This window comes from Embiotoca jacksoni, unplaced genomic scaffold (assembly GCF_022577435.1).
Source record: "Embiotoca jacksoni isolate LCO1_2020_lvr unplaced genomic scaffold, fEmbJac1.0.p SCAF_26, whole genome shotgun sequence".
Lineage (NCBI taxonomy): Eukaryota > Metazoa > Chordata > Actinopteri > Embiotocidae > Embiotoca > Embiotoca jacksoni.
This window is the reverse complement of record NW_027185377.1, coordinates 3,575,489-3,588,100: the sequence shown is the minus strand read 5'-3', so window position 1 is coordinate 3,588,100 and position 12,612 is coordinate 3,575,489. Positions and strand designations below refer to the sequence as shown.

General features: G+C 41.9%; 2 protein-coding genes across 2 annotated transcripts in view; both read right to left on the bottom strand.

The window, feature by feature from the left end:
* Window positions 1–6,590, bottom strand: part of wnk4a (WNK lysine deficient protein kinase 4a) — a 43,685-nt gene extending 37,095 nt beyond the window's left edge. Inside the window, 2 exon segments of the mRNA XM_069160174.1 lie at window positions 5,572–6,240; window positions 6,487–6,590. Coding sequence (XP_069016275.1) covers window positions 5,572–6,207 — 636 coding nt within the window. The 5' untranslated portion in view covers window positions 6,208–6,240; window positions 6,487–6,590.
* A 948-nt stretch (window positions 6,591–7,538) lies between these two features.
* Window positions 7,539–11,298, bottom strand: vps25 (vacuolar protein sorting 25 homolog). The gene is made up of 6 exons (XM_069160173.1): window positions 11,199–11,298; window positions 10,030–10,175; window positions 9,488–9,541; window positions 9,301–9,389; window positions 8,951–9,026; window positions 7,539–8,361 (listed from the first exon to the last, which is right to left on the bottom strand). The coding sequence occupies exons 1-6, from the start codon at window positions 11,243–11,245 to the stop codon at window positions 8,249–8,251; spliced, it is 525 nt and encodes a 174-aa protein (XP_069016274.1). The 5' UTR covers window positions 11,246–11,298; the 3' UTR covers window positions 7,539–8,248.
* Window positions 11,299–12,612: the final 1,314 nt, after the last annotated feature.

Here is a 12,612-nt window from a genome sequence, read left to right as displayed (position 1 = left end):
TTTAGTGTAGGTTCCTTCCAGGAGAGCGCGGAGCAAACAAACAAATAAACAAACCGTCCTCACGTCAAAGTGACGCGCCGCCGCGGCCTCCTTCGCTTTCTCCTCGGAGAACATTGGCTCGCCCTGATAAGTGTCATCTCGCCGCACTACGGGCCCTACAAGGAAAGACAGTGTTGATGTTGGCTATAGTAGAACTGATAGGAAGCCCACAGCTTGTCACTGAACACGAGCCACATTCAGATAAAGGTTACACAGCCTGGCTTGTGCTATGAATCCCAGGCTTGCATGAGAAAGAAGAAGGAAAACAGAAATCCAGCGTTGGTGCCAATCTAGATTCTCGCCTTGTTGTTTAACCTCAGAATATAAACCGTGCTGTTCCAGACATTAATACGGTTTTACTGCTTTCATTTGATCGCTTGTACAAGCTTTAAAACTCTGAGATGAAAACATAAACAGTGCAGCTTCTAGCTCCAACTCCAGGACCTTTGGTTCCAACTCTTCCTACAGTCGGGCTGATGTAAATCAGCACACCCCACCCACCCTCCCTCCCTCCGTTTGTCCCGAGAGAACCGTGCTCCCTTTAGACCAACAACATATGTAACATATAGAAGAAAGCTACTATTAACAATTATTTTAATTACTGATCATTTTGGTCATTTATCAGATGAATTCATTGTTTATATTCGGGCTATAAAATGTCAGAAAACAAACACCCGTCAAAAGATCCAAAAACTAAAGATATTTCACTTTCAATGGTATAAAAAGTTCAATTCAAAATAGTATTAAACTTCAATATTGAAAACTTTTTTTTCTACCAAATCTTGTTAGCATCATAAAGCCATCCTTTGATTTTTGCTATTCACATGTTTATTGTATTTTAAATTGATACTGGACGCATGCCAGACTCGATTCTGCTGTTAAAGGCTATGCGCCAACCTTCCCTGCATCAAAACTATCCATTTATAACAGTCAAGCACCAATTAACGACTGATTAATAACGGCCAACACGACGCGCAGGAACAGTATAAACTTTTATGGGTTACCACATAAAGGCAGAAGCCAAAAAAAATTCTCTTAAACAATTCATGACCATCAACATAAAAACACACCACTTTTACGACCTGGTATGTTATAATCAGCAGAAAACTGAACCCTTTCAGCCCGTATTCATACATCTCAGTTATATTGGTCTCAGGTGCAGCAGAACCTTTTAAATGCACTGAAGCCAGTTTTGCATTAGGCTGGGCTGAAATTAAAGAATGTGCCCTGATTTAGGGGTTAAAAAAGAAAAATGTGGGCGTGCATGTTTGCTGAAAGCTGAAGGGGAACTGCTGGAAACTGCTGCCCTTGAATAAGATCAGGTATTGTGCAACCGATGCCCTTTAAAGGGGCTCAACCAGAAAAGGATATGAGCCTCAGCGGACTCGTGCCTGTCAGTTACCCGGTGGCTCACTGTGCTGTTGCATTCATGGTCAGTCGTGTGCTAAAGGAGCTTCATCGGTCCATGCAATGATTGATGATGAGCAATTCATATTTGATGCAGAATTATGCACAAAGAAAAAATAAATAAACAGCAGCAGAGATACAGCAAAGTTCCTCCATTTGTTTCCTATGTGTGGATTAATAGGAAGTGAGAGGAGAGGGGGGCATATAACAGCTCATCCATTTTTTTTGATCACCGCTGCATTTACTTCAAAGCTCAGTCTACATTGTCTATATGGCACCTGGATCACTTGTGGGCCTGTTGGGGGGCCCGGGCGAGGGGGGAGGAGGGGGTTGCTAGGCAGCCACCACCTGGAAAGTTTTGTTTTGCCTTTGTTTCTTGCAGCAACAGCACCAGGGGGCTCTAAACTTACAACCACGTGTCCTCACAGCTCTGAAGGTGCTGATCCAGTCAAGAGGCTCCACTACACAGGACTCAATTTTTTAATTCACGTCAAATGTAGAATGATATTATTCTGGCAATCGGACTGAATTGACATTTCATTTCATTTCATTTAACACAAAAAAATACAAGTGAAAGAGAGGTTGCGGCAAATTCAGAAATTGAAGTGTTTTTATATGTGGGCCGTTTTACACATTTATAATATTTTAAGCCGCGAGCGAAGATGCAACTCAAAGTCAAGATCGTACACACATAATTGACAGCGATATGTTTTTCACACTGCACTTAGCTCGAGGCTAACAGCTTCATTAGCTGCAGGCTGAAAATAACTTTCACACCTAGACACACCTGGCCCCGTCCGAAGTGGGCCAACCTCGACTTTAGCGTCGGGTTTGCTGGCAGCGTTGCGCCGGAGTTACCGAGGTTATGACCTGGAACTTGGCTGAACGCGGGGTCAGAGTGTGCCCGTGTGAAGCGAATCTGCGGCGAAGTCGCTGCTCGCTGTTGAAGAGTGGCCGAGCAACGCGTCGTTCTACAACGTCAACATTCGGTACCGACATTTCAGAATCAGAATCAGAACCAGAACCGGCTTTATTGGCCGGGTATGTTTACACGTACAAGGAATCTGACTCCGGTTGTAGCTTCTCTCTCAGGGTGCAAAAAAAAAAAAAAAAAAAAAAAAGACAGACATAAATAGACGTATACAACATAAATAGACATATATGCAGCTAAGAAACAAATATATACATAGATACACCATTTAAGCGAGGAGTAGAGGAAGTCTGGAGTTTACCCTGGATTAACTGTGTGTGTGTGTGTGTGTGTGTGTGTGTGTGTGTGTGTGTGTGTGTGTGTGTGTGTGTGTGTGTGTGTGTGTGTGAATAGGGGTTAAGTTGGCCTGGAGCTATTCTTAGCACCAGAGCTAAGGATAGAGCTGGGCTGAGGAGTGAGTGAGAAAAGCTGTTAATAATCGCAAGTTCTCCCAAACGAATTACTGATATTATTTCTCTTGTCTATCCGATTGTATAATGTAGTTTGCATTGATCAGGCCGTGATACGGACGCGGAAAATCTGGATCTGAATCTGATATTGAGATATTTACGAAGCCAGAGAGCATTGAATTAATTGTCTGTTGAGCTCGGCTGGTTCGTAATTTTTTTGAGGCTCCTCAAGTAAAAGATCAAGTATCATCCAGAGTTTTTGAAAACATAAAGATAAGGTGAGGATATCTGTTTGGTGATTATGCAAATGCTAAGAAGATGTAATAAGGAGGATATTTTGCTTACTCGTGGACAAAGTGTGTCATGTCAACATTCTTCAAATGATCTCAAACATATTAAACGTATTAATATATCTTTGATAAGCTAAATTTGGCTGATGATCTTGTCGCAATCAGTATGTTGGTCGGGCTTTAATCATCTCCCAGGAATAAAATAAAAAGCTTTATATAAAATCGACTACGAATTCAAACCTTTGACCTTTCCCTCCAGAATTAGACCAGTTATATGTATTATTTTAGGCAGTTTCTATCTCTCACGAGTTGTGTTGCTAATAATATCTTCTGGGCGGTGTGATTCTCGTCAGACGTTACTTTCCTATTGTATTAGTACATTCTTATTATAAGCCTCTAGATTTATGAGAAAATGACGTGAAGCCTTTCACCCCGTCCTGGCCGAGCCTCTGTGTTGCATGTCATGGAAACATCGACATGTTCTGTTTACTTTTTGTGTGCGCACAAAACGTTCCTGCGGACACCGCCCAGAAAAAAAACACAGTGGGGCAAATACACGGGGAGACCACCTCTGTGGGTGTCCATAACATCTATGGTTAAACCCGGAGGATAATCTGTGAGTGGAAATCCGGTAAAGTAGATATTGTTTAAAACCTCCTTCACGATCTGAGCAGCTGAGCTCAACCCGCCTGCAGATTACGGCTCAGGCTTCTTTCAATACATAGTTAAAAGAGCTTAAAGCATTTTCTACCTGACTTGGAGTGACGCAGCTTCAACTGCTGCTCCATCAACATTACCGGAGCGATCGTGTTTAGCCACCAGCAGCTTTCGCTCAACCATCGGTGTCACAGTGGGCCGCAGTCTCTTTGAGGTTAACTTATCACAACAGTAACCATATCAACAATGGCCACGTTTAAGCTTATTAGGAGCGATAAAGGAGCTTAAAGGGACTCATGTTTGAAGTAAAGAGGTGAAATAGCATGCTTGTTTCCAATGTTGGCCCGCGGCCACGGAGCGACAACAGAAGAATGTGTTGAGTTCAGAAAAAAAAATAAAAAATCAGGGCTGTGCTTTATAAACAACGACGGACCTCCGCTTTGTGTTTGACTCGAAGGAAGTGAAACATCAACAACTGTGTCGTGACAGCGAAGGTTGAATGGACATCTTTGGGGAGTTGACTGCGTCTGCCTCCCGCAAACAGAAACCGGTTGTGTGATTTGACAGGTGGGTTCTTGAGGCAGAGGTTCCCACCTGCTGCTGCAGCCTCCAGGGCAGATTCACTTCACCCCACATAATCCCTGAGTGTCTGTTCTCCAGCACCCTCTGCACATCCTAAACGCAAGACAAAGACTACCTCTGTGTATTATTATTATTATTATTTTTTTTTTAGGATAGTGAGCAAAAAAGGGCTTCTACGTGTAGATACAAATAGCTTTAAGTTCGGACTAATGAGTAAAAATCATTCTCACCAGCAAAGTATGTCGTTCAATGTCAGTGGCATTGGGCTTTAATTTGACTTCACACCTGAGCAGACTTGCACGGCTGCCAGACAGGGACACCGACGCACGTCACGCACAGCGGCAAATGTTAAAGGGTTGGAATTAAAGCTTAAAGCTTTAAATCTACCACTGTGTTATCAAACCATGGAAGCGAAAGAAGTGGCAGCTGTTGGCCGGGCTGTTTGGGTGCCCGTGGCGCACATAACACGGTGGGCAAATATAAGTACTGGCACCTCCACGGTTTTACATCTTCAGTTGTGCGTCTGCCTGACTCGTACCTGATGTTTACATGTTACCACACGCGAGCATGAAAATGCCCCGACGAGGCCGGATCACCTGAAAACATCATCTCTCGGGTGGAAACATTTCGGAGCACAATTCTCACACACACACACACCGGTGTTGATTTAAGGTCAACAGAGCTGCACATAACCGATCTACCCGCCTCTCAGTTGTCTGTCAGTTGGCACGTGAAGCGTGAAGAGCCTTGGTGTCACCGGTTGTTAATGAAAACAGAGATTAGAGGGGATCACGGTGGGCAGAGTGGTTCAGTTTGGAGCTTGACTGCTCACAGGATGACCCGTATACCGTGCAAAGGGCTCGACACGACCCAACTCAAGGTCGACAAGCAGTAATATACAGGAGAGTAGGTGCCTCGCATCAACCTTGATGACCTGGGAAACAGAGTGGGGCAGGAAACCAGGGAAAGTAGCAGCATGTGTTCCTGACCTACTGCTTTAACACAGTATTTCCAGTGTACACTTTTTTTTTAGGTGGAAATAAACGTGGAGATGAATTTGTAAATACTGATTCAGCTTTGCTTTCATCAGCTTTTTAAATAACATATGGAATACAGTGTGATTTTAAACTCCAATGTGCATTTTTCTCTTTTCATCCAAATTGGCCATTTATTGCGTTTTTGGTCGACAGTGAAAGATGTGAACAAGTCATCCTACCTGTAGCTCGCACCATGCCGACTCCACTGTGGTCTCCGTGTCCAGTCCTTTATAGACTGTCTTGAAAGATCCCCGTCCGATCTCGATGTTGAATTTGAGATACCTTCCATCAGGAGAGGTCGCCACCGCCTTGGTCTCCACGTCCTCTTTCTCTTCCTGCTCCCACTGAGCATCAAACGTGATGCGAGACAAGCTCTTGTGCTGTTTATTCTGAAGTTCTGTCTCGGAGTCCGAGCTGGCGTCCTGAGCAACGGGTCTCGGAACCGGATCCCAGGTCCCACCGAGGGACCCGGCGTCGGGCTCCTGGCTGGACGGGGTCGTGTCGGTGGAGCTGGTCCCCGGGCTGGAAACGGGGGACGGAGACGGCGGAGTGTCGTCGGTTTTTTCGTCCTCTGCTCTGAACTCGGGCAGTGAGAGAATATTCTCAGCGGACCAGGACAAGGCTTTGGAAAGGGCGCCGCTGTACAGAGGCGAGTCGATGTCCATGCTAATTTTCTGCAGGCCATAAGAGTTTCTCCGCGCGCCCAGCCCGTGCGTCCTCAGCACGGATGGGACCCGGGACAAGCAGTCGTCGGTCATGTCCACCGGGAGGCCTGGGAAACCGCGTCCTGGTATCTCGACCTGCGCGTGAGTCATTGTGGCAGGTTCAGCGCCTTCCCGATTTAGAGCCTAAATGTGGGGGGATGACATGATGACAATAAGGTACCGTTACTTTAAGTTCCAGGTTACTTTTCCAATGATGTCAATGTCTGTCAAACAAAAACAGACCACAAAATAACAGCCGTGACTAACAACGCACGATGCCTGAATAGAAGACGCGAGCTGCCTTTACCTGTAGGGAGTCAGCCTCAAAAAAAAATTAACCTTAAATTATGTAAACAACAAAGAAAAGTGAGGAAAAAGAAATGCACTTACTCATTACATCCGCGGGATAAACACACGTCGCAGAAACGCATAGTTCCTGTCAAATAATTCACGCTGTTCTCTCCTCTTCTCTTTCCGAAGACTTCAGCCATAACCTCCCGTGAAAGGAGGGAGCTGCCAATATCAACAAAAGCTGCGGAGGGTAAGTGCGTCCTGCGCTCTCTCGGTGCGCGCTCCCTGCGCTCTCTCGGTGCGCGCTCCCAACTCCGCCCCTCGCCGCTTTGACGCGCTGAACGGGACAAACCGGAGGGAGTCATTAGAGTGTGATTAAAGGAGCGTTTGCCAATTTATGAGCGGTTTTTGGTTTGTTTTTTTTCCATTTAGTTTTTGATGAGTTATATCTTAATTGTTGTCCAAATTAAAGCGCGCTATCTTTCAAATCTGGAGTTGTTAAATTGCTAAAGAGTCAAAGAAGGGAAAAGTTTAGGAAACAAAACGTAAAGTTTTTGTTTTTTTTACATTTCCTTGTATTGTTCAGCAGAACAGGTGCAGTCCATCTTTTTTTCTTGTTCACCTCTGCTAATTGGCACCTTCGTTGGTAAAGACAACCGTTCCTCAAGTTTCTCTCAATTAAGACGAGTCATTACATTACTGCCTCTAGTGTGTCGTCATTTGATTCGCCTTAATGACAGATATGCAGTGTGTGTGTGTGGGGGGGGGGGGGGGGGGGGGGGGGGCAATGCACCGTGAGGGCCTGGCCTGCAGGGGGGGCCACACCGCGGAGAGCTGCCGCTTCTGAAACAACACCATTAACAGCGGAGGCCACACTGTCCCATAAGTGCACACACACGTTTTTTGTTGTTGTTGTTGTTTTTTTTTTATCAGCAAGCATGCACATGATTCCCTGGGAGCTGTATCACCCTCACAGCCTGGAACAAACAGCACATGATGCGAGTGGACCATCCAGGAAGTCATTCAGTAGAGCTGCAGCCAGAAAGTAGATCATAACATCTCCATCAGCGTGGTTCGGCTCTGCACGTTTATGTTGATAATTCATGAGTGTGAAGATAAAAGATATTTTAGAGAAAGAAAAAGCAAGAATGTTTAACCAAATTTCTAATTTATTTTCCTACAGGATATGAAAAAAAAAAAAAAGAGTTTGGATATAGACAGAGAAGGAGAACAGGAGTGTCACAGTAGCTACTGCACAATAACAGGACGACAGCAATCTGTACATGAAAGTCCACTATTATTACTCAGCTGAGTCGAGCCAGGATCGGGCCCCCCCCCCCCCGGGCGCCTGCCGTGATCCTCTTCTGGAAGCATTCATTCTCAAAATAAAAAGTCCCTCTGCTGTAGCGTTCGTTCTGGGACTTCTTTGGGATGTCTGGTTGGAAACGGAGGAACACCGACCGAGCGAAAGGTCCACAGCTAATCACACCGAGTCAATTTGTCAACGGCGGAGATGGGAATAAAACTACTTGCATTTACAGTAAAGAAGGAGTAAAGTTACAGCTGGCGGAAAGTATTCAGACGTGATAATGTTTAGTCCCCTGATACTCGTTGCATGTTTAAACAGCAACAAATGTCACCTTGCGACAACTCGAAACGCAGCGCCACCTTAAAAACGCGTAGAAATGATATTGGTTCTCTTTCAGGACCAGCGTTCACAGCGCCGGGCGTCGAGGTGCACCTTGTGTAGCCGGAAATGGCTGAATGTTTACAATTTTTTTTTTTGTTTGTTTTTTTTTTGCCTGTACGGTCGAGTATGAGGGCTCCCAGACAAGAACGCGTGTGATTTCCAGCACCGCTTTCAGAAGAATTTCACACCTTTCCCATCGTCCATGGTGATGATCTCCGCTTTGCCGTCCGTCTGTAAAGCTTGCAAGGAGCGCAGCAGCATCCACTCTTCTAGACCGTGGAACTCTGGAGGAGAAGGATTACGATCGATGTCAAAATGTACCGTGAGAATAAACTTTATTACACAGCAATGACCCAAAAAAAACAACTATAATTGTTAATGTGACATATTAAATGTGGGAGAAATGCACGGGTGCAAACATCAGAGGCCGTCGCCCAGGCAGCACCGGAGAAGTTCAGAGACCACAGGACTCTCTCTAGAGGTCTGGTAGAGTTCATGTCTGAGCAGCTTGTTTTGGCTCCACTCGGTAGGAGTCCTCCATAATGTTTTGCCTCGTCAGCGTGTAGCACCTTTCATAACATTACAATTACATATCTTTGCATGCAAAATTTGCAGAAGTGCAATTACATAAAGTCACGCAAAAAAAATAAAATAGAAACAGAATAAAACACATTGCAACAAAACAAACGACCCTGAAATAAACAAATTCAATAGAAAAGAACTGGAAAAAACAGGATTATATCGATTGAAACGTCCTCTCCTCGTTGTTTTACATGTGCTTATTCTAAGTGGTACGATTTAAATCAATAAAATACATGAATGAATCCGCATTAAAAACAAACCAAAAAAAAAGGAATATAAATGGTACCGTACCTTCACCTTCTGTGTCATCACCACTGGACAGCTCATAAAGTGTAAGCACAGAGTTGACCATGCCGTTTTTGGAAACCTAAAAGGATGGAGAGATACAATAACGGTCAGTGAGGAAGCAGGTTTCCGATATTGCTTCTCCTTTTCTTCTTTTTGTGGTTGGCTATCACCAGACAGTTTAATAACATCACAATGGGAGTAATAATGGTCAACAACAGCAGCAACGTACAGAGCTTTCAAACTGGACTCTTACTCGTCGCCAATAAAAGACAGTTTCTTCGTTCCACTCATCCTTTATTGGTCCAACAAACACAGTAATGTACAGTTAGTGAGCGCCTCCGTCAATGACTCACCCACTGGTATATTAACTTGCCCCACTCCTCCGGCCGTCTCCACATGACTAAACACCGAGACTTGTTTTTGTCCAACCATTCGAGGTTGCCTGGAGTCGGACGTCCACAGTGATAAACAGAGACGTTTATTAGTGTTGAAACTGACGGTGACACAGTAAGATGAGCACTGCGACGGAGTGAAATCTACCTTTTTTCCTCAATTCCTCAAAAACAACTTGAATTGCTTCCATTGACAGTTTTCCTGGAATTCCTGTTAAGGCCAAACAAACAAAACAAATACGGGAATACAATCAATCTCTCAATGGCGGGAGATATTTCAAAACATTACAGCGCTCTCAGAGATGAAGCGATCGTGTTGTGACACGCCGTCAGCGTTGCATCGAGCTTGAATCAAGAGGGAGACCTCAAAATAAACCGACTGGAAACTAATCAAGGCAGGCCACTGCAGTGATGTGGAGGGCAGCGAGAAAGGTGCCACTGTCCTAAAAAAAAAAGCTTTTAAAACCCACAGAGACTGAAATGTGTGTCAACATTAATATCCTGTGGGAGAAATTTTACATCCCAATAAAGGAGGGGAGCCTATAAACTCTTCACCGGCAGCCTAAATTTAACTACCTGAGCATGAGAGTCGATGAGGATTTTAAACAGGTGGGTTTTTTTCTTCAATAAAATCCTAACGAGAGCGTCTCGGATCGAGCCGGAGTTTCCAGATGGACTTTTAAAGGATACGTTCTATTTTCTTGTTGTTGAACACGGGGCTCTCCTGAGCCTCCATGACGTCCAGGGTGTAGAGCTTGTGATGCCGGCAGTAGGACAAAGCCAGCGAGCACCAGGCCGCCAGCTGCTTCTGTCTCGTGTCAACATTGGGCTGTAGCCTGTCCGCAAGGAGATAAGCAGAAGATGCAAAGCGTACAAACCGTCTGCAAATGTAAACAATATATATACATATATATATATACATATATATATATATATATATATATATATATATATATATTTTTATCCTATTTAAATTTGTTGTATCAAATCCCATTTAGATTACAGTTTGTATTGTTTTCTTCATATCTGTATCTTTTGTTTTTGCAAAGCAATGTATGCGTTTTAATTTCATTTTATTATTTTTTTATTCTGTTGTTTATGACAGAATAAATTGTGGGCTATCAAGCAAATCAATGAGCCGAACAAGCAGCTTGATTTTTATTTTTATTTTAAAGTATTGAATTGACTGGATTGGGCAGTTTCTGAATTATTATATCTGTGATTTAACAGTTAAAATCTAAACGTTCACGACATATGCATGCACGAAACTCTTTTACTAGTCTGACGTGCAATTAGTGAGATAGTAAATAATCACATGAAAGCATTAAAGCTGCAACTAATGACTTCATTATAAATTTAACCGTGGATTAGTCTATCAATTAAATTATTATTTTATTTTTTTGTCTTTAAACTGTCATAAAAAAAGAAAAAGATGCCGCCTCAAATGTCTTGTCGTGTCAACAAGCAACAGATTAGAGTTTGTTTATGAGAACCACCTTTAATTAAATTAAATACTGCATTACGTCATCTTCATTTACAGCAGGTTAATAAAGAAAATAATAATATTTATTAACATGTGCTGCACGATTGTACTTTTGTATATATATATATATATGTGTGTATATATATGTGTATATTTACATGACGTGGACCCTTAATGAGTCGCTCAAGTAGAAGCAGAAAAGATGTTGACATCAACTTCAGAAAATCCACTTCCCTAGCATTCCGGCTAGCGGCGCTAACAGGAAGTCAGCTGGCAAATTAACGCGCTTCGATTCAGCAGCAGGCGGCAAATGAAGGCTCATAAACATGTTTAAAAGGCTCTCTTTAAAATGTCGGTCAGGAAAAATTGGACTCACGTGAAGAACGGTGGGAAGTTATATTGCCAGGGCCACTCAAAACTCATTGCAGTCGATGCGGTGCTCACAGCTGACAACTTCCGGAAGCGCGTCCAACCTCTTAAATGTTCCGACTCGCAACACAGACTTACTAAAAGCCTAGAAGATGCGTAAATAATAATAATTAAAAAAAAAACCAATATCAATTCAGATACGTATAAAGAAATATACCTGACAAATATGAAGTATGTACGCTCATAAAAAAAAAAAAATTTTAATGTTGGAAAATAAATACAAATAAATGCAGTTATGTAAAAAAATAAATAAACAAAAATAAACATCTAAAATGTAAAAGCAGAAAATATAACATTCAAAAATGTAATGTAATCTAAGTAGTTTATGAGAATTATATGAGTTACCAGTGGTGAAGTTACTAAGTACATTTATTCAAGTAGGGAGGCAGAAATTGAAAGCTTTTTTTTTTCCCCTCGAGATTCTTTTGTCATTCAGAGTTTCAAACAAATCATTACATCAGTTATCTAGAAAAAAATACAGAATACAAAACAAAACTGATCTTATTTCAAAAAAGATTCGAGTAGGTTCAAAGAAAGTGCATACAAAGTGGCAATAACAATATTTATCAGGCTTGAGAACTGCAATAGTAAATATTTTATTACTATTTTATTGGAATAGATTTAATATTTACACTCAACTACAAAAGTGTATTTTTGCTACGCCTCTATAACTTTTTCACAGCGCTGCTCTGCAGATTGATAATCAACAAACAAAACATACTTTTGTAATAGAGCATCTCAGTTAAATCAAAGTTTAAAAATATGTAACTCAACTGAATTCCTCCCATATGTACATTGATAGTTTGAGGAAACATTTTCATGAGCAAGAAGAATAAACACACAGATGTAAGTGTTTTTTAACAAAGTTATTTTATTATGGAATAGTTTGTGCATTTTCATCAACTTTCAGCATAAATATGCCATCTATTTTCTATTTACAGTTTATAAATCTCTTAATATCCACTTCTCTGTTTCATGGTCAGACTGGCTTTTAGAGCCAACTGTCAAAAAAAATGTACCACTAGTTTACATTTCTATGGTGTTATTATACAGTTTCTTTAAGTACAGCATGACTGAAAAAATGGTGTTTTACAATTCAGTGGAAAATAATCTACAGGTCTCAAGTATTCTATGTCACTGTCTACTTCACAGCCAGATGTTGGTATTCATATTTATTCTTTTTATACATTTCTATATTACAGTAAAATTCATGGGGTAAAAGTGAGGCTGAAAAAAATGAAAATAATATTAGAATACAATCTCAGTTATAGCCATATGCGATATACTGTAACTTAAAATCCAAAACAATATTCAAAAATGTCTTTAAACTTTCTAAAATAAAGATAAAAGCAATCATTGAT